Here is a 16,859-nt window from a genome sequence, read left to right on the forward strand (position 1 = left end):
TATTTTTGTTAAGAAAAACATGTTAAGATGAACAGTATGTCACCATACTGTTTCCTTGCTAAAAAAATTATAAATGCATTTTATATCATTACAGTTCATGGAATTTTAGTCTACGTATACATCCCACTCCCTCTCAGGTCAGTTTAAAACTGACAAACATCACATGTGCAAAGGACTTTAAAAGCTAAAGTTATGTTGTCATCTTACTCTACAGATGTTGTTTGCTGCAATGTCAAAAAAAAAAAAACAGATGCACAAATAAATAAACAAGTGCAATTATCTGTCATTCCTTATATCCATCCATGTACATGGTTTGCAATGGCAACCCATGGGCATTCAACCAAGGCCTTACACATTTCCAAACAACAATCATCAGATTGCAGGAAGTAAAACTCATCTATGATCCTTTGACACAAACCGCAAATATGGAATTCCTAACAGTACAGATCACAATTGTACAGAAGTAAAATTAATTGGCAGCATTGCTATCAGTTCAACTGTCTTTGCAAAATAATCCTGACACTTTTACAGATGTGCATTGTAAATAACACCAGTGTCCCTTTGTAATACTTGAGATTCCATTTCCTGTCATTACAGGCCTGTAATATAACCAAGTGAAGAATGACTTAAAGGTGAACTGAACAAGTTTTCAGAAAATCATAAAATATTTCACAAATGCAGTCACATAAATTTATCTAGAAAATGCAGCAGTCTGTACTATCCAATATAGAATGTTATATGTTTATGACATCGACTATGATGTCACAAATGGCCATTAAGAATGCACTGGATCATTAGAACCCTAGAGAACAGGACAAGAAAACTCTCACAAGATCAGCACCGTGGACAGGACTGAAGTGTCTTGTATCAGAAGGAAACAAATAACTTAATATTACAAAGTGGAACTGTTTTATGTACTGAAACTGCTGCTTTTCCTGCAGGCATGGATGATGCTACGGTCCTAAAAGAACATGGTTACGTTATGGGTAGACGTGTAGGAGAAGGAGCTTTTGCCAAAGTGAAGTCAGCATACTCTGAACAACTCAAAGCAAGTGTAGCAGTGAAAATAATAAACAAGAAAAAAATACCTGCTGATTTTTTGGAGAAATTTTTACCCAGAGAAATAGAGATAACAACACTTGTGAATCACAAAAGTATTGTAAAGACTTATGAGACATTTGTTAACTCCAATGGAAAGATCTATATTATCATGGAGTATGCAGTTAATGGAGATTTAATGGAGTATATTTACTCCCAAGGGTCATTACCAGAAGACAAGGCCCACAAGATGTTTTATCAGTTAACAATGGCCATAAAGTACTGTCATGACATCAATATTGTACACAGAGACTTGAAATGTGAAAACCTTCTTTTGGATGTTAATTATAACATCAAGCTCACAGACTTTGGGTTTTCACGATGCTGTGCTTATGATGAAGAAGGGCATATATTATTATCTAAAACATTCTGTGGTACCTCTGGGTACACAGCACCAGAAGTGTTACAACGAGTACCTTACCAACCAAAGATCTCTGACATATGGAGCATGGGTGTCATTCTGTTTATTATGATCTCTGGCTATATGCCATATGACTCCTCTAACATCAAACGGTTGGTATGTGCTCAGAAGATGCACAAACTACGCTTTCCAAAGTTTAAACATGTGACTCCAGAGTGCAAAGACTTAATTTTTGGCATACTTCATCCAGATTTGTGGAAAAGGCTAACTATTGAGGCAATTTTAGCTCATCATTGGATGAAGCCTACAACTCTTGAAAGTGCAAATGACAGAAAAAGAGATGGTGAATGTTCTCAAACAGTACAGCAGCAAAATGAGAACCCAAACACTGATTCAAAACCAGGTAACAATGTCTCTAAATCACAAGATAAAACTGAAAATGCTAATACCGAAGCAAAATCAGAAGCAACTCAGCTCCGAACAGATATAGAAGAAAGTAAAGGAGGTACAGAACAGCCAGTCAAATACAAAATCATATGAAACTACCAACTCTGTACTGATGCCATAACACGTGGTTCAAAGAACAAAACAAAATTAATCACACAATCCAGACGCAAGCAAACAATGCAAATAACACCCACAAAATGCATACAGTGATATTTATGTATAAAAATGAAAAATCATTTGCTGTAGTCTGCATTTATAGTTTCATATGAGAAATATAATTAATAAAAATATTATTCCCTCCAAAAATAAAACATGGCAAAAAGTTTTCATTTTTAACTGATCAGATTAAATGCTTTGTGCTGTGTGATATTCAACAGCCTAAAAATAAAAACAGCAATGGTTTTGAAGCATGCTACTTAACAACTTTAGGACAAGACTTAACTGAATATCTGTAAATACAGAGGCGTTGCTGCTATGCTGAAAATATATGCAATGGATAGTCTGCCAAAATGATTATTTCATTTCAGAGTGTAGCTGTCATCTATAGAATGCACCCAGATAAATGTTAGTGAAATTCAGAAATCTCAAAAGTTCAAGTTGCTTTAAGTCCTGAGGAAATATCCCAGACTTTCAAAGTTGACAAAGTGACATTGTTAAACTATTTAGAAGTAATTTGAAATTGCACTTACAGTGTGATGAAGTGTTTGAGACATGGAGCAATGGAATCTAATCTTTACTTTCATTTTTAAGTCAAATGCTTCACCTCCATACCTCTCAACCTCTTAGAGCAAGAAATCTGGACAAAGCCATAAATAAAAGTGGGATAAAGGCCCAAAAATAGGGACAATTTTTAAATGCTTTTACAAACTTAGAAAGTTGATAGAATAACAGGTTTTGCATTAGCATGAATTTTTTGAAGGGTATAAAGTCCATAACTCAAATATCTGTCATTATTTTCTATCTTCAATCCTTAATGATTTGCCACTAATTTGTCAGAAAACCACAATTTTATGAAAATAGACCAAAAATATGAGGTAAAAATCTGGACATTCTGCAAACATCCGTACATTTGAGAGGTATGTAAATCATCTCTCCATTTAGTCTAAAAGTTTTTGTTTCTTATACATTTGCCTCAAGACCTACTAGAAAGAAATATAGCTATTCAAAAGTGACCCCCATGAGGTTTTTCATCCCTAATCAACTGACTTGCAGTGATTGGAGACTAAGTGAAGAATGGAGGAGTCAAACTCCACACAGGGCTCATTACCAGTGTAAAACTATAGTCGTCCATTCTATCCTAACAACATTTAATATCTTCAAATAAAAAAATTAAAATTTAGCTAGGAAAATGCCTGAAGAATTTATCCACTGCACTGATTATGTTTCCATCTTACTATTAGCTGAGTAGCTGAGTAGTGGATTGTGTTAGTGTTTTTAACTAGGCTAAAGGATTAGTTCCAATGCACTTGGTAAACATGCAAAGCAGGTTCATTTCATCAGGTTCATCACTACTGCAAAATAACACAAAACACCAGTGGCAATTCATGAAGCATAGGAGAAGATTATATTTGTTTATTTTATTTATTTGACATTTGATTATCGGGAAAGTCCAACTAGGCAGACACCCGTTTTCAGCTGAGGCCTGGGGAGATGTCGTCCACAATCACAATACAAAATGTCACATAGGTATGGTACAAAGAAAGAAACATAAGTTACATAACAACAAATAATCAAGGTTTAACAAGCAGTGGTACCTAGATGCAATGTAGTTTTCCTTGCACACAGAGATTCAAAGTTTGGCAAAGCAGGAATATATGTAATTTTCCTTGTATTTAGAGATTTTGACAGAGGCATTACAGAGGATGTATATGTCATGAGTACAACATGGTTGTTGGTTTCACAGTTTATAGAGCTATCAGGATGACAAAAAAGGGACTTTTAGATGGAGAATCCTTGCCACTGTTATTGTAAGGAGTAGTAAGGTAGAACAATTATACAGACGTAATGACTGTTAATCAGGGTTGGAGCATGAGCACAGCCATATATTAGTTTGATGAGTTTTGAGTATTTTTTTTTAAAGTGAGCAGGATTAGTTGTAGATCTGATAGTATGAGGGAGTGCATTCCAAATTCTTGCTACAGAATCTGAGTAAAGTGAGTTGCCTGTAGTATTATTGGCTATGGTTATTTTTAATAGTGATTTATTAGTGGAATGTAAGACACGATTATTGGAGTAAGGTTGTAATATGGTTTGAAGGACTGGGGAGTTTTCTGGTTGATAAAGTAATGTATGAGCCATTGTAAGCTGGGAATAGGATAAGAGATGGGGAAGTTCTAACCTGGTGAGTTGTTTCAGGGCTAAACAGTAGTGGGATCTATATGTAGAGTCTGTGGCAAATTTTGCTAATTTAAATTTAGATTTTTTACAACAAAAGTTTGTTTTTAAACTTTTTTAAGCTGTAAGATAATAAACACTTTGTGGATACAAGTTCTGGTCCTTTGGAGAACCTGGTTTATTTTATTTCTGGATTATCTACTGGGTTTGCTACCTTCTTGTCTTTTACTATTATTTTATTGTAGCAAGCTTCAAGGTTTCCTAGATCTGTTTCCTTTATGTTGGTGATTATGGGTTCACTACATAGAGGAGACTGGACAGTAGGTGGGTTCTTGCGATGGCAACTTTGGCATCATTAGTTAGAAATTGTTTGTTTCTATATAATGTGCATATTTTTCTATGTACCTTCTTGATAGTTTGAGATATATGCATGTCAAGTTTCATGTTATTATGAATAATTACTCCTAGGACTTTTGTTTGGGATATGGGAAAGATGATGGTGTTATCTGTAGATGTGATATAGAAGGCAGGAGGGGAGTAAATGGCCTTTGTGGGTTGGAAGAGCATAAGTTTGGTTTTTGTTAACATTAAGGATGAGCTGTGAATTAGAAAGCCAGGATTCCACTGCAGAGAAAGACTACTGTGCTATGTCTTGAAGTTGTTGGAGGGAAGAAGCAGCACATATAAGAGTGAAATCATCATAATATTGGACTAAGCTTACATAGCTGTAACTCAGACTTGGAGGAGGACAGATTCTTGACAATGTTAAGTACTTAACCCTCCAAGCAGGAGGAATAGGTAATCTAGTATGTACTTATGCCTCGTCCCCATCTAAGGTTAGCAACTGTATATTGTCTGGCAGTTTAGTGCAAACTATTAAGGTTCTAAGCTAATAATAATATTCATTCTGTAGTACTGGATTTGATTCTGTCTGTCGCCATTTGCAAAGTGTATAACTCTGAGTAAGTCATTTAACAAAACTGTACTCCTTGGTCACCCCTGAGAAAAGAGACACTTAAGACTGGTGTGTTTTCCACGTTAACAGATAAGTAAAATAAAAAATAAATACTGCAAAAGCAGTCATCTGACAGTTTTACTGATAAGTTGAGATGAGACATCAGAGAGAGCTAGGAAAACACCAATCTTGGTCAATAAAAATGTCAGTGAACAGAAGTTTAGCCCAGGGTGTACGCCAGTGACCCAGGCTTGACTAGTAGGCAGGGTTGGTGGAGAAGCACAACCCAAGCAGGAGCGGAATTAATAAAATTGATAAGAGTCCTGCCAGTGGAATGCCACTTGGTGATTGCCATGGTTCTACAGCTGCAAGCACAGGGGGTCAGGTGGTACGGAAGCAATACAACTGACAACTGCACGTGCAGAATGATCATGTACTCTCAAAGATATTGTCATAAAAAACATGGCTTCACACTGTCTGGACAAAACAGAAGCAATACCATTGAGAACTGCACATTTGCAGAAGCACGCCTTCTCAAAGATGTTATACAGGGCACTGTATCACACTATCTGGACCAAAAGGGGAGAGGGAAGGATAGTATTTCCAAAATACTGCCTAAACTTGAAGTAAAATGATCCTAACCCATCAAGCCTCCATTCCTCTTGCCAATTTTAGGATATTAGGGGATAAGGAAGGAAGGACCTGCATATCAGGGAGTGTGTGTTAGCACTGAAAAGGATCATACCAAATTATTAAAAAAAAGACAAAATAACAAAAACTTCATCCAGTAAAATCCTGCACTGTGGCATTGCCATCTGCTCCCCCTGTGTGAGAGAGGAGGGACACATTGATGCCAATGATATTCTCAGTGGAGAGATGTTCAGCATATCCAATGCAGGCCCTCCCAGCAGTGTTAGAATTTGCCTTTGGCAATTGACTATCACCACATTCTGTCCAATAGCTAAGGTACTGTAATGTACAGATAAAATCAAAATGGCAACATAGAACATACTGAAAGTGTACATAGATACATGAATTTGTAACAGAAGCTACAAATGACAAATCAGAAGGAAAAGTACACTGCCATTTATTATTGGATTAGAGAATGGGCAAACATTCATCGCCACCCTATTACAGAATGAACATTCTCCAACAAGGTGCTAATGTAGGTAAAGCCCAGCAAAAAAACAAGTCTGCCAAGAAGCTTAGACAGAAAAAAAGTAAACAGCCACTTTTTATCACAGTTGCTAATTGCAATTTTGCTGTTTAGCAAGCATAAAATAAAAGAAGTGTGTGTGTGTGTGTGTGTGTGTGTGTGTGTGTGTGTGTGTGTGTGTGTGTGTGTGTGTGTGTGTGTAAGAGAGAGAGATGGACAGAGTGCATATACCTCAACGTCTTTCAAATGCAACGGCAATCCATTAGCATGCATTTTCTAAACAATAAAAAATATGAAACTAATTTCAGGCATTATTGATGGATTAAAATCCTCAGTGGTTTATCAGCAAAACAACAATCTGTGAGGGAGAGAGTAAAACAGCGCAGCAAATTCAGTGGGATTCTACAAAGTCAGGGACAATTAAGAGGCATGCAGAGGCAGGGGAGGTTTGCAATACCTTGCACTGCACGATTTTTTTTTTCATTCATTTGATCACAATGAGACATCTGAGGTGTATTTGGTTAACAAAGTGACTATACTGCCGGGCAAGTGTGTGTGTGTGTGTGTGTGTGTGTGTGTGTGTGTGTGTGTGTGTGTGTGTGTGTGTGTGTGTATGTGTTTCTATATATGTGTATGACAGTCTGTCTGTCTATGATGAATATCTGTGTGTATGTTTTTGGATATTTAATACTTACATAACTTATATTTTGTATGAAAACTACTTCCTCCAATAACAATTACATGTGATACAGCAAGTCTGAAACATTAGACAGAGGAAAGTACAGTAGATGTTCAAAAAGATCACTGTTGCAGTAACCTAAGCTATTTGTGTTATATTCTTCCAAGGGTATGACCAACCAGCCAGCAATGAGCTCCATACAAAAAGGCAGTTAGAGTGTGCAAAAAATTTTACAGCTTTTTTTCCTCCCCCAGGAAGGGAAACAATAACCCTGAAAGGAAAAGTAAAACAAGATACATAAATCCACACCCTGGCAATATATGGGGTTGGAGGGAAGGAACACGCTCCTGTGACAATAATCTATTTAAACATATACTGTTGTGATAAAGTTACTTACACAGCTCTACTACGTTCATCAATATCTCACTGTTGCAGAAGCCTAAACTGTTCAGGCAGCTAACCATAGCTTAGGAATAAGTAGGGAGGAGAAAGAAGCTTAAAAATCCAGGAGAATGGCCTTAGCAAAGCCTGTTCTGTACCCGGAAAAGGAATCTAGTTTGTAATGCTCTGTAAAACTATGTGCAGATACCAATTTGCTGCTGTAGAATACTTCTAGAATCCACCTTTCCAGAAAACCACAGATGAAGCCAAAGCCCTGGCAAAATGGGCCCTAACCCTTCCTGAAAGTGGCTTGTTATAGTACAAACAAAAGGAAATAGCATGGGACAAATATCTGGAAATTGTTTACTTTGTCACTGGTTGTACTTTTCTCTTGCCTTCAAAGAAAACAAACAGCTGATCAACTTCAAGCAGTACTGAGATGACAGTGTCACCCAGAGTATGGAGAATTCCATCATCCCCATTCTTAGGTTCTGAGAAGAAGAGAGGGAGATTGATGGACTGGCTAAAGGTAAACTCTGAAACCATGTTAAGCATAAAAAAATTGTTCTCAAAGAAACCCTATCTTGGTGGAAAATGAGACAGGTTTTATTCACCTTAAGAGCTTGTAAGTTGGATACTCTTCTAGCAAAAGTCAGAGCAATAATTGTGTTACTGTCTTCCTTGTTAAGAACCTCAAATCCACCTGATGAGCTTTTTCAAATGAAAGAAGAGTTATCTTTTCAAGCAGAAAGTTAAGATTGCTTGCCAGGAGTAAGTAGTCACATTTCCTAGATGGAAGAATGTGTAAAACCTCTTTCAAAAACTACTTGACTTGATGACGGGAAGAAAGGGGGGAATCCAAGGGCAGGCAAGCAGAAATGGATGACAGATGAATCTTCATAGAACAGTTAAAAAGGCCAGAGGACTGTAACTCAAACAAATAATCAAGAGCCAAGGGTAACCAGGCTTTAAAAGGGTCCTGTTTATTGGACTGGCACCATAGAGAAAATCTTTTCCACTTGCACATGGATGATTTCCTAGTAATAGGTTTTTAGTCTCTTTAAGTACCTAATTTATGTCATCAGAAAAACAGGTGCTGAAAAGGAATCAAAATTCTATAATTCAAACAGTAAGTTGAAGAGTTTTCAGGATGGGGGGGTAAAAACTTACCTTTGTTTTGTGTGGGTAAATCCAATCTGTGGATGCAGAGAAGTTGCCATAATGGCTAAGGTGTTTACCTTACAGAAACAACGTACAGGATTTGATTCTCACATGGGGTGATTGGCTAGGCTTAAAATGGCCCACAAGGACAATTAGTACAGATCTATGAACCTATTCCAGCTGGCCCTGAATCAAACTACTACTGATAGGCATTTTTAAAAGAAATCATTACAGTAATCCATTTTTTTACACAAATCATTGCTCCAGCATGATTCTATCTACCTACAGACACACTAACCACAAAAAAAAAAAAAATGAAAGATGCTTTTTGGGGGTTGGGAGTTGGCACAATAGTTAAGGTGTTTACCTCACAAACACAAAGTACAGGGTTTGATTCTCACCTCTGAAAGGCAAAATTGGCTAGGCTTAAAATAACCCACAAGAGCAGCTAGCCTAGTACTTCTCTATGAGCCTATGAACCTGTGAAGAAGTTTGTGGTAATTATCATTGACCAGTTTCAAAAGGAGAGCCACTTGCCTGGGCCAAAAGGCAGTCACCACCACTATTTTTGAAGAGTTTCTATGAATCCTTAGAAGAATCCTTGATGTCAGAGAAGAAAGCAAAAAAAAAAAAAAAAAAAGAAAGCATCCATCCATCCTCAAGGCCTGTCTGCAAAGAGTCTTGTTTTGAAAGGAGGCAAAGAGATCTATTTGAGGTGTTCCTCACAGTTGTATTAAGTCCTGGACGACCGCTCCCCAGTGCAGCTTCAAGTTATGAGGGTCTATCATGGTTCTTCTTACCTTGTCTGTTACATGTTTTCTTCTGATAGAATATATGATGCCTGCAGAGTCAAACTGAACTTAGTTACTACCTCCCAGGCTATCACAGCAACTCTGCAAAGAGGGTAAGAATGGGTATCTCCCGATTTATGTACCATATAATTGTGGTTTTAAACAGGAAACATCTTTATTAAATTATCATGTATGACATAGGCAATTATACACTTATATAAATAAAAATAAATATTGATATAATGTTTGTTCCAAACATTATATATCACAAACCGTATTGACATAATTTTAGTTGCAAACATTACACATCACCTAAAATCTATCCAGTCATTATCAATCAAACATTAAGTAGAAACAAAGCAGTCCTGGACAAAGTGCCTCTTAGAAACAGTACGAAAATCCAGAAAATACAAAAGAGGCAACACCACAGCAGATGTCAAAATATACACATAGATTTAATAAATCCAATAGTGCAAAACAGTGAATGCTTTCACATTATAAAGACGTTTCACCAGACTTTCATGCACATGTGTTCTCTATTTAATTTAAATAGTAACTTCATTTCATCAACATCCAATCACTTAATAAAAATTATGACATCACACTCATCAAATAACTCTATATGATCATAAAAACCTATCTAAAATCTACTGCACAACAGTGGGATAAGGACAAATTCCCTTACCCTACTGCACTGTGATCCCATACAAATGCCTGCTGGAAAAAACGCCATTTAAAACAACATTCACTCATATGAACATTTGCTGTTAATCATAGCCTGAAAAACTGTTCACTCATATGAGCATTCACTGTTTCAGACTGCAGCCATATATGCATATATACACACATGCACAAATAAGTTCCCAGTCTGTGGGTGAATTGCAATTTTGTCACATACATCTTATTCAGATTGAATAGATCGAGTAGCATACACATGAAAGGAAGAGTAAGTTAACAGACTGCTGAGTGTGACAAGATCGTGCAATACAGGAATGAGGTAATTTTACCTTTTCCATGGTATGCTGCAGTCTTGGAGTTAGTATATTAGTATATTTAAATTAGTGGCTGTGCAGTCCACCATATATGAAGTGGAGGTTGCTGTATTTGAAAGATGGAGATGAGGAAAGTGCATTTTGTTGGGTTACCATGAACCTATATATCTGTCTATATATGTATGTGTGTGTGTGTGTATATATATATATATATATATATATATATATATATATATATATATATATATATATATATATATAAATGGTTGCTTCTAGTATGGTGATTTATAATTTGTTTGCATGAAACAGGAGCCAGGATTCAACGTTTGACTCTTATTGCATTGACAGTTGTTTTTGTTTAGTTTAGTGACAGAGGCATTGCATGTGGGATATAATTTTGTGGAATTACACAACAGTGCAGCCTAGGGTGATTATCAATTTCCTGTCCGATCTCAAAGTTATAGCCATAGCTAGCTTATCTTAACACCTAATACAGTTTCTTGCATTGCTGCTCCCCTCAATTCAACTCTAGAACAAAAAAAGTCCTCTCCAGTTTGAGGACCAAAAGAAGTCCTCTCTTCTCTCTGTGTTGAGGATCAAAAAAAAATATTGTGCAAGAAATTGTAGCAAACTGCTTGCTACAACTGTAATGATTAAGGAAGGTGTTTTATTCAAGGATGTTTCTGGAACCTAAGAAAGAAACTTCATAGAGACCAGTCTTAGTTCCCAAGTTTAAAATGCTATCTTTTCATCAGTAGTTACCTCACATTATCTCAAGTTTGTTAGTAACTTTAAATTTAAAGGATGTTTATTATCACATTCTTACTGCACCAGATTTCAATTTTTTTAATTTTTGTGTGTGTGTGTGTGTGTGTGTGTGTGTGTGTGTGTGTGTGTGTGTGTGTGTCAGGATCATGCTTTCAGTTCTCTCATTTCCCTTTATGAAATCCACTGCTCCAGGGCTACTTTAAAGTGTCTCACTTCAGTGATATCCCAATGCAGACTGCAAGGTGTTCACACTGTTCCTTATTTGGACAACTTGCTTATCTTTACAGACTTTTCCAAAGTGTCAGGAATCTGTCACTTGTGTAAGAGATTGTCTTCACAGACTGGGTTTCAGGAAAACATAGGTTCTTAGGTAAATACTAAGCATGCTGCCCTTGTGGGCCAATTTAAGCTTAGCCAATTTCCCTCAAAGGTAAAAATAAAAGCCTATACCCTGTGGCTGTGAGGTAAACACCTTAATAATTATGCTAACCTCCTCCACATACAGTACAAAAGTCTTGCTTGATTCCTTCTAACAGGATTGTTTTCCTAGGGTGTCTCTTAAATACATCAGTTCAAACAGCTTTTGTTCCACAGGAAAAAGTAGATCCTATATTTTTCTACTCAGTCCAAGGCCTCATCAAAGGAATTTCTCAGGATACTTAGATTAATGGCATCCATGATTCTCATGATTCCTCTAGCCAGGCTCCACATGAGAAAATTCAATGGTACCTAAAAAGGCCTCTCTTGTCTGAATCCAGGTCTCACATTTCCTTTCCAGCTCCAGTACATTCTAACTACAGATGCTTCAGACTTTGCTTAGGGAGTGGTGTTTATGTGAGGAAAAGTGCAGGGACATTGGAATAAAAGGGACTGACAAACATTATAGAGATGTTGGCAACAATAAATGCTCTCAATTCTTTCAGTCATCAGTGGTCCCCAGGACTGTTACAAATGGTTACAGACAAAAACAAAGTGATGTAGTACATAAATAGATCATACCCTCTGTGCAGACTAGCCATGGCATATAGCTTTTCAGGACAGTCTCGCTCTACGTGTAGCTTACATTCCATTAGAGCAAATCTGTCAGAAGACAAGCTGAGTTGGACTAGGTCAGACCCTCATGAATGGAAACTGAATCAGGTTGTCTCTTTCAGAAAATGATCCAGCTGTGGTCAACACTTCAGATAGAATTCTCAACAAACTGGAAATATTATTCTCCTTGACTCCATGCAAGAAGGCCTGGAAAACAAATATATTTTCATTTTCTTGGACAGGAATGTTCATGTATGCTTTTCCACCATTTCCACTGATATCCAGGATCACTATGAAGATTTAGAAGGACTCTCCACCAATCACTGTGGTGACTCCCTTCTGGCTCAGTCAACAGTAGTTGCCCCTTCTCTTGGAAACAGCCAATGTCAATTGCCACAAGCTTCCTCACAGACTGTACCGACTCAAGCAAGATAGGGGGTGTTTGATATACCCCAGCTTGAACCAACTTCAGCTAACTGCCTGAATGATAAGAGATTTAATACTTTTTATGCACTTGTTTTCTGAGGATGTGCAGCAGCTGTTAAGGGAGGCAAAGAAACCTGCTACACTAGGAAATGATATGTTACTAAAGAACCAGGACAATTTCAAGGCTAGTATTTCTCTGGTTCTACAATATTTGTGTGAGTTATTATCCTTTACCCTTTTTTATTCCACTGTCAAGATTCTTTTGTATGTCATTTCAGCATGTCTGCCCATGGACTCCCCCTTCCAATGCATTTCCATGTTAAAATGTTTTTGAAAGGGGTGTTACATACCAGGCCTCCAAAAAACAAGTGACTTTAGAATTTCAACTTTCGTTTGGATAAATGGACTCTTTCTCCATTTGAACCAGCTCATCGGGCTAATTTGAGGTCCGTAACATGCAAAACAGTTTTATTCATTGTTCCATCCTCTGCAAAAAAAAAAAAAAAAGTGTCTGAATTTCAAGCTCTCTTGTGGGTAAACCTTACTGCATTGTCCACACAGGTATGGCATCTTTGAGAACAAATCCTTATTTTATGCCTAAAGTGGTATACAAGTGTACTATTAGCCACTACCGATTTCCCAGTCTTCTTTCCAGATCCTAAAAAAATTGAGGGGAAAGAATTCTTTATACCCTGGGTGTCCACAGATAACTCGAATATTATCTTGACAGAACTAAAACCTTCAGAGGTTCTGATCATAGCAGATTACTAGGCTATTGGCCCTAAAGGCCTCTACAAGCCTAGCCATGTTATACCCTTGTTCCCTTATGGACCAAGTCTATGTTTGCATGCAAATCTAAGATCAGCACCAGCTGCCCCTGTCTAAGAGGAACATAGGTGAAACCCCTGGTGTAAATTTATGGCTTCCTACCCAGTTGTCCATGTTACTCTTAAATAGGGATATTGAGGAGCTCTGGTTTACATGAACTGGGAGTTTGTTGCAGAGGAGTGGCAACCTCTGGGAGACATATCTGACTCTCCAGCATGTTCTGTTAATATCACAGGATAGGTTAAGATCCTTACAGTGAGTGAATCTTGTCTTATTGGATTTGTGGATGTGCAGAAGCTTCATCAAGGCAGGGTCTGAGACTGCTCTGTAGGCCAGCCACAAGTTGCCTCTAAACAGTCTATATGATAATGAGTAAAGTGATAGGGCCTTCATTCTGTCCATGTAGATCATGTATTGTAAGCCCTGAACTTTCTTGGTAAGAAATCTCTGAGGTCTCTCCAACTTGCTGCAGATGTCTGGTGAGGTACATACAGAAGGGAGCATTGTACTCTATTATTGGTTTGATGACAGCTGAGTACAGGGGAGTAATAACCTACTTAGCTTAGGATGTTATACCCTTGCGTTTGAGGTGTGCAACATAGAAGGCATTCCTTACCACTGTGGACACCTGATGATCAGAATTAAGGCTACTATCAACTTGTGTTCCTACATTTCTTACCACTGGGTTTGAAATTGGGGGATATTATTAATGTTATAATTAGCAGGGGTTTCTCCGTTGCCAAAGGAGATGATAAACTAAATGCAAAAAAAAAAGCTTTAAGTCCATGACTTTGTCATCAATCATTTGTCTGTGTAACCCCATTTTGTAATATGTTGACATCTTTGGGGGATTTGATGACTGCACCTAGTTTGCACATCAGCAAACTTGGTAAGCCATAGGCCATCTATTTTCATCTGTACTTCTGAAAAATAGATACCAAATATTAGAGGACCTAGCACAGATCCCTGTGGAACATCACTGGTTACAGGTCTGCTAGTAGAGTTGGTATCCTAAGTTTGACTGTGTGTATTCTGTTTGTGAGCCAGATGACAACCCATCTATTGATGTTAGGGTTAATCCCCAGCTGGGTGAGTTTCTCAATGATGCCTAAGTGAGGGCTTGTGTTGAAAGCTTTGGCTAGGTTGAGATAGGCAGTGTGAACAGTTCTGCCTTTATCCAGAACCTTGGTGACATTCTTAAAGTCCACCAGGTTTAGCAGATAAGATCCTCCCTTAAAGTCAAACTGGGTGGGGGCAAGAGTTTGAAGGTCACATATATCCTTGTTAAGATCCATGAGGATTCTCTCCATGGCCTTGCAGATAAGGCTGGTTATGCTTATGGGTCTATAGTTCCCTGGGTCAGTTGAGGGTCCGCTTTGTGCTAGGGGATTATGGATGTTGTTTTCCACTCAGCTGGGACAAAGGCAATGCTTAGATTGAGATTGAAGAGCATGCTCAGAGGCTCCATTAACTCCTCTTTTAGACCATTTAACAGGCAGCCTGGGATGTTGTGTGGTCCCACAAAGGCTGTGTTCTTGGCCTTGGAGAGTTCTGCTATGACCTGTTCTCTGTAGATTCTAGGAAGAGGACTGGTAACAGGTATGTTATGAGGTCTGATTGGTGGTGACGAGGGGGGGGGTGCAAAACATGTCTGCTAGCAGGTTGTTGATGTCCTCAGGTTCAGTATAAGTGGTACTGTCCACAGCTAGTTTGGCACAAAGCTGGACCTTCTTTTTTAGATTTTGGATGTAGCTAAAGAATGCTTTGTGATTTACCTTAGCTAGGGATGCTAATTTAGTTTTGTAATTAGCTTTACAGGACTTTACATGATGTCTAATCTGCTTGTTTATGCTTTGGAGGGAGTTCTTCCTTTCCTGGGACCATTCCCTCTTATTTTTGACAGCAGTTTCTTTCTCTTATTCTATAACCTATTTTTGGCTTATTTTTTCATAAAGATCTTGATTTGATCTGCTCCAGTACAGCTGAATATATACATTTATATAGGTGTTTATACAGGATATTTGTGTACACCTCAGTATAGGGGTCATTGCTGTCAGTGTTGGCAGGGGTCTGAAACTATTAATGCCATCACTCAGTAGACTATGATATGCTTTGGAGAAATTTTTTAACCTTTTTGCTCGTGAGGGTGGGTCAGGTACGATCATTACTTTGAATGAGACTGATTTATGATCACACCTTAACAGGGAGGTCCCCACACATGGGGAGGATGCAGTGATCCCCTGTGTTGATGAGCACTATGTCAAGGATGTTAGAGACTCTTGAAGGGGTGCTATCTGCTCCACAGCATTTATGTTAAAGTCCAGGAACCTTTGGGTAAGCGCTTTTGTGATCACATGTGTTACTCAATTGATGGAAGGATAGTTAAAGTCACCCACACCCAGGGTATTTGGCTGCACTGAGAGTGACTCAAGTAGGTCCAGGTAGGTTGTGTGGTTTTCATGGTTCATGGTGGGGATCTATAGCTAACAGTGATGTGGAGGGGGGTGTTTCCTACAGTTATTCATTTCTTATGAAAGTAAGATAAAAAAAAGAACAACTTGTGTCAAAGATTATCATCTCCAAATGGATGTCATATCCCATTACCTTTTGTTATACCCACTACAACAAGGCACTTCCAGGAAGAGTCAATGCTCAGTCTACTAGAAGCTTGGCTTCAACATTTTTTTTTTTTTTTTTTTTTGTAAATGGGTTTAATTCTAGCAGCAGCAACTTGGTCTTATGTATATACCTTTACAAAGCACTACAAACAAGATTCCTCAAGATTTCTTCTCCAGGTCTAGAGCAGGCTTTGTTAGGACCATTCTGCAGGGGCTCCTGGACCTTGACCCTTTTATCATCAGAGTACAGTTTTTAAAGAAACTTACCATAAAAGTAGATTTTCAGAAGATTGCTGCAGTAGCCTCTCCCTCTCTCTAGCCCCCTTTATTTTTGTATATGTTTGTTGCCAGGGTAAGGAACTGGATTTTTATTACCTATTACTGGCTTCTTTATGGACTCTAGCCTCCTCCTCTTAGTTGGCAAGAAGGGCTTGGCATCCAAACTGCTAGCTTTTTTCAGCTCTGCTCAGGCTGATAATGGTTCAGGCTTGTGGAAATCGCCCTTAATGTTTGGAAACTGGCTTGCTGTTATATCCTATGCAGGACATAACCTATATAGCAAAGGCTACTGCATTATTGATCAAACATCTACTCTTTACAGTAAGTTTACTTATACAGTTGTACTATATGCAACTGGATTGAGATCTGGGGACAAAACTATGCTTAGGATGAGCTTGGGAAAGGGGAGTAAAAATCCTTACATCCTGGCTGAGAAGCAGCTGTTTTCATCAAGCTCTCAACAGGTTTACAGATGACGGCCAAAAATCTTAGGGAAATGTGGTAGACTTCAAGCACTTTAAGATAAAAGCTATTTATTCTATCCTTGATAGTA

General features: G+C 38.0%; 1 protein-coding gene across 1 annotated transcript; it reads left to right on the forward strand.

The window, feature by feature from the left end:
• Positions 1–943: 943 nt before the first annotated feature.
• Positions 944–2,169, forward strand: LOC122800146 (testis-specific serine/threonine-protein kinase 1-like). The gene has a single exon (XM_044069663.1). It carries the CDS (start codon positions 944–946, stop codon positions 1,997–1,999), a length of 1,056 nt encoding a protein of 351 aa, XP_043925598.1. The 3' UTR covers positions 2,000–2,169.
• Positions 2,170–16,859: the final 14,690 nt, after the last annotated feature.

The sequence above is a fragment of the Protopterus annectens genome, chromosome 4.part0, assembly GCF_019279795.1.
Source record: "Protopterus annectens isolate FY-2018-M chromosome 4.part0, PAN1.0, whole genome shotgun sequence".
Lineage (NCBI taxonomy): Eukaryota > Metazoa > Chordata > Ceratodontiformes > Protopteridae > Protopterus > Protopterus annectens.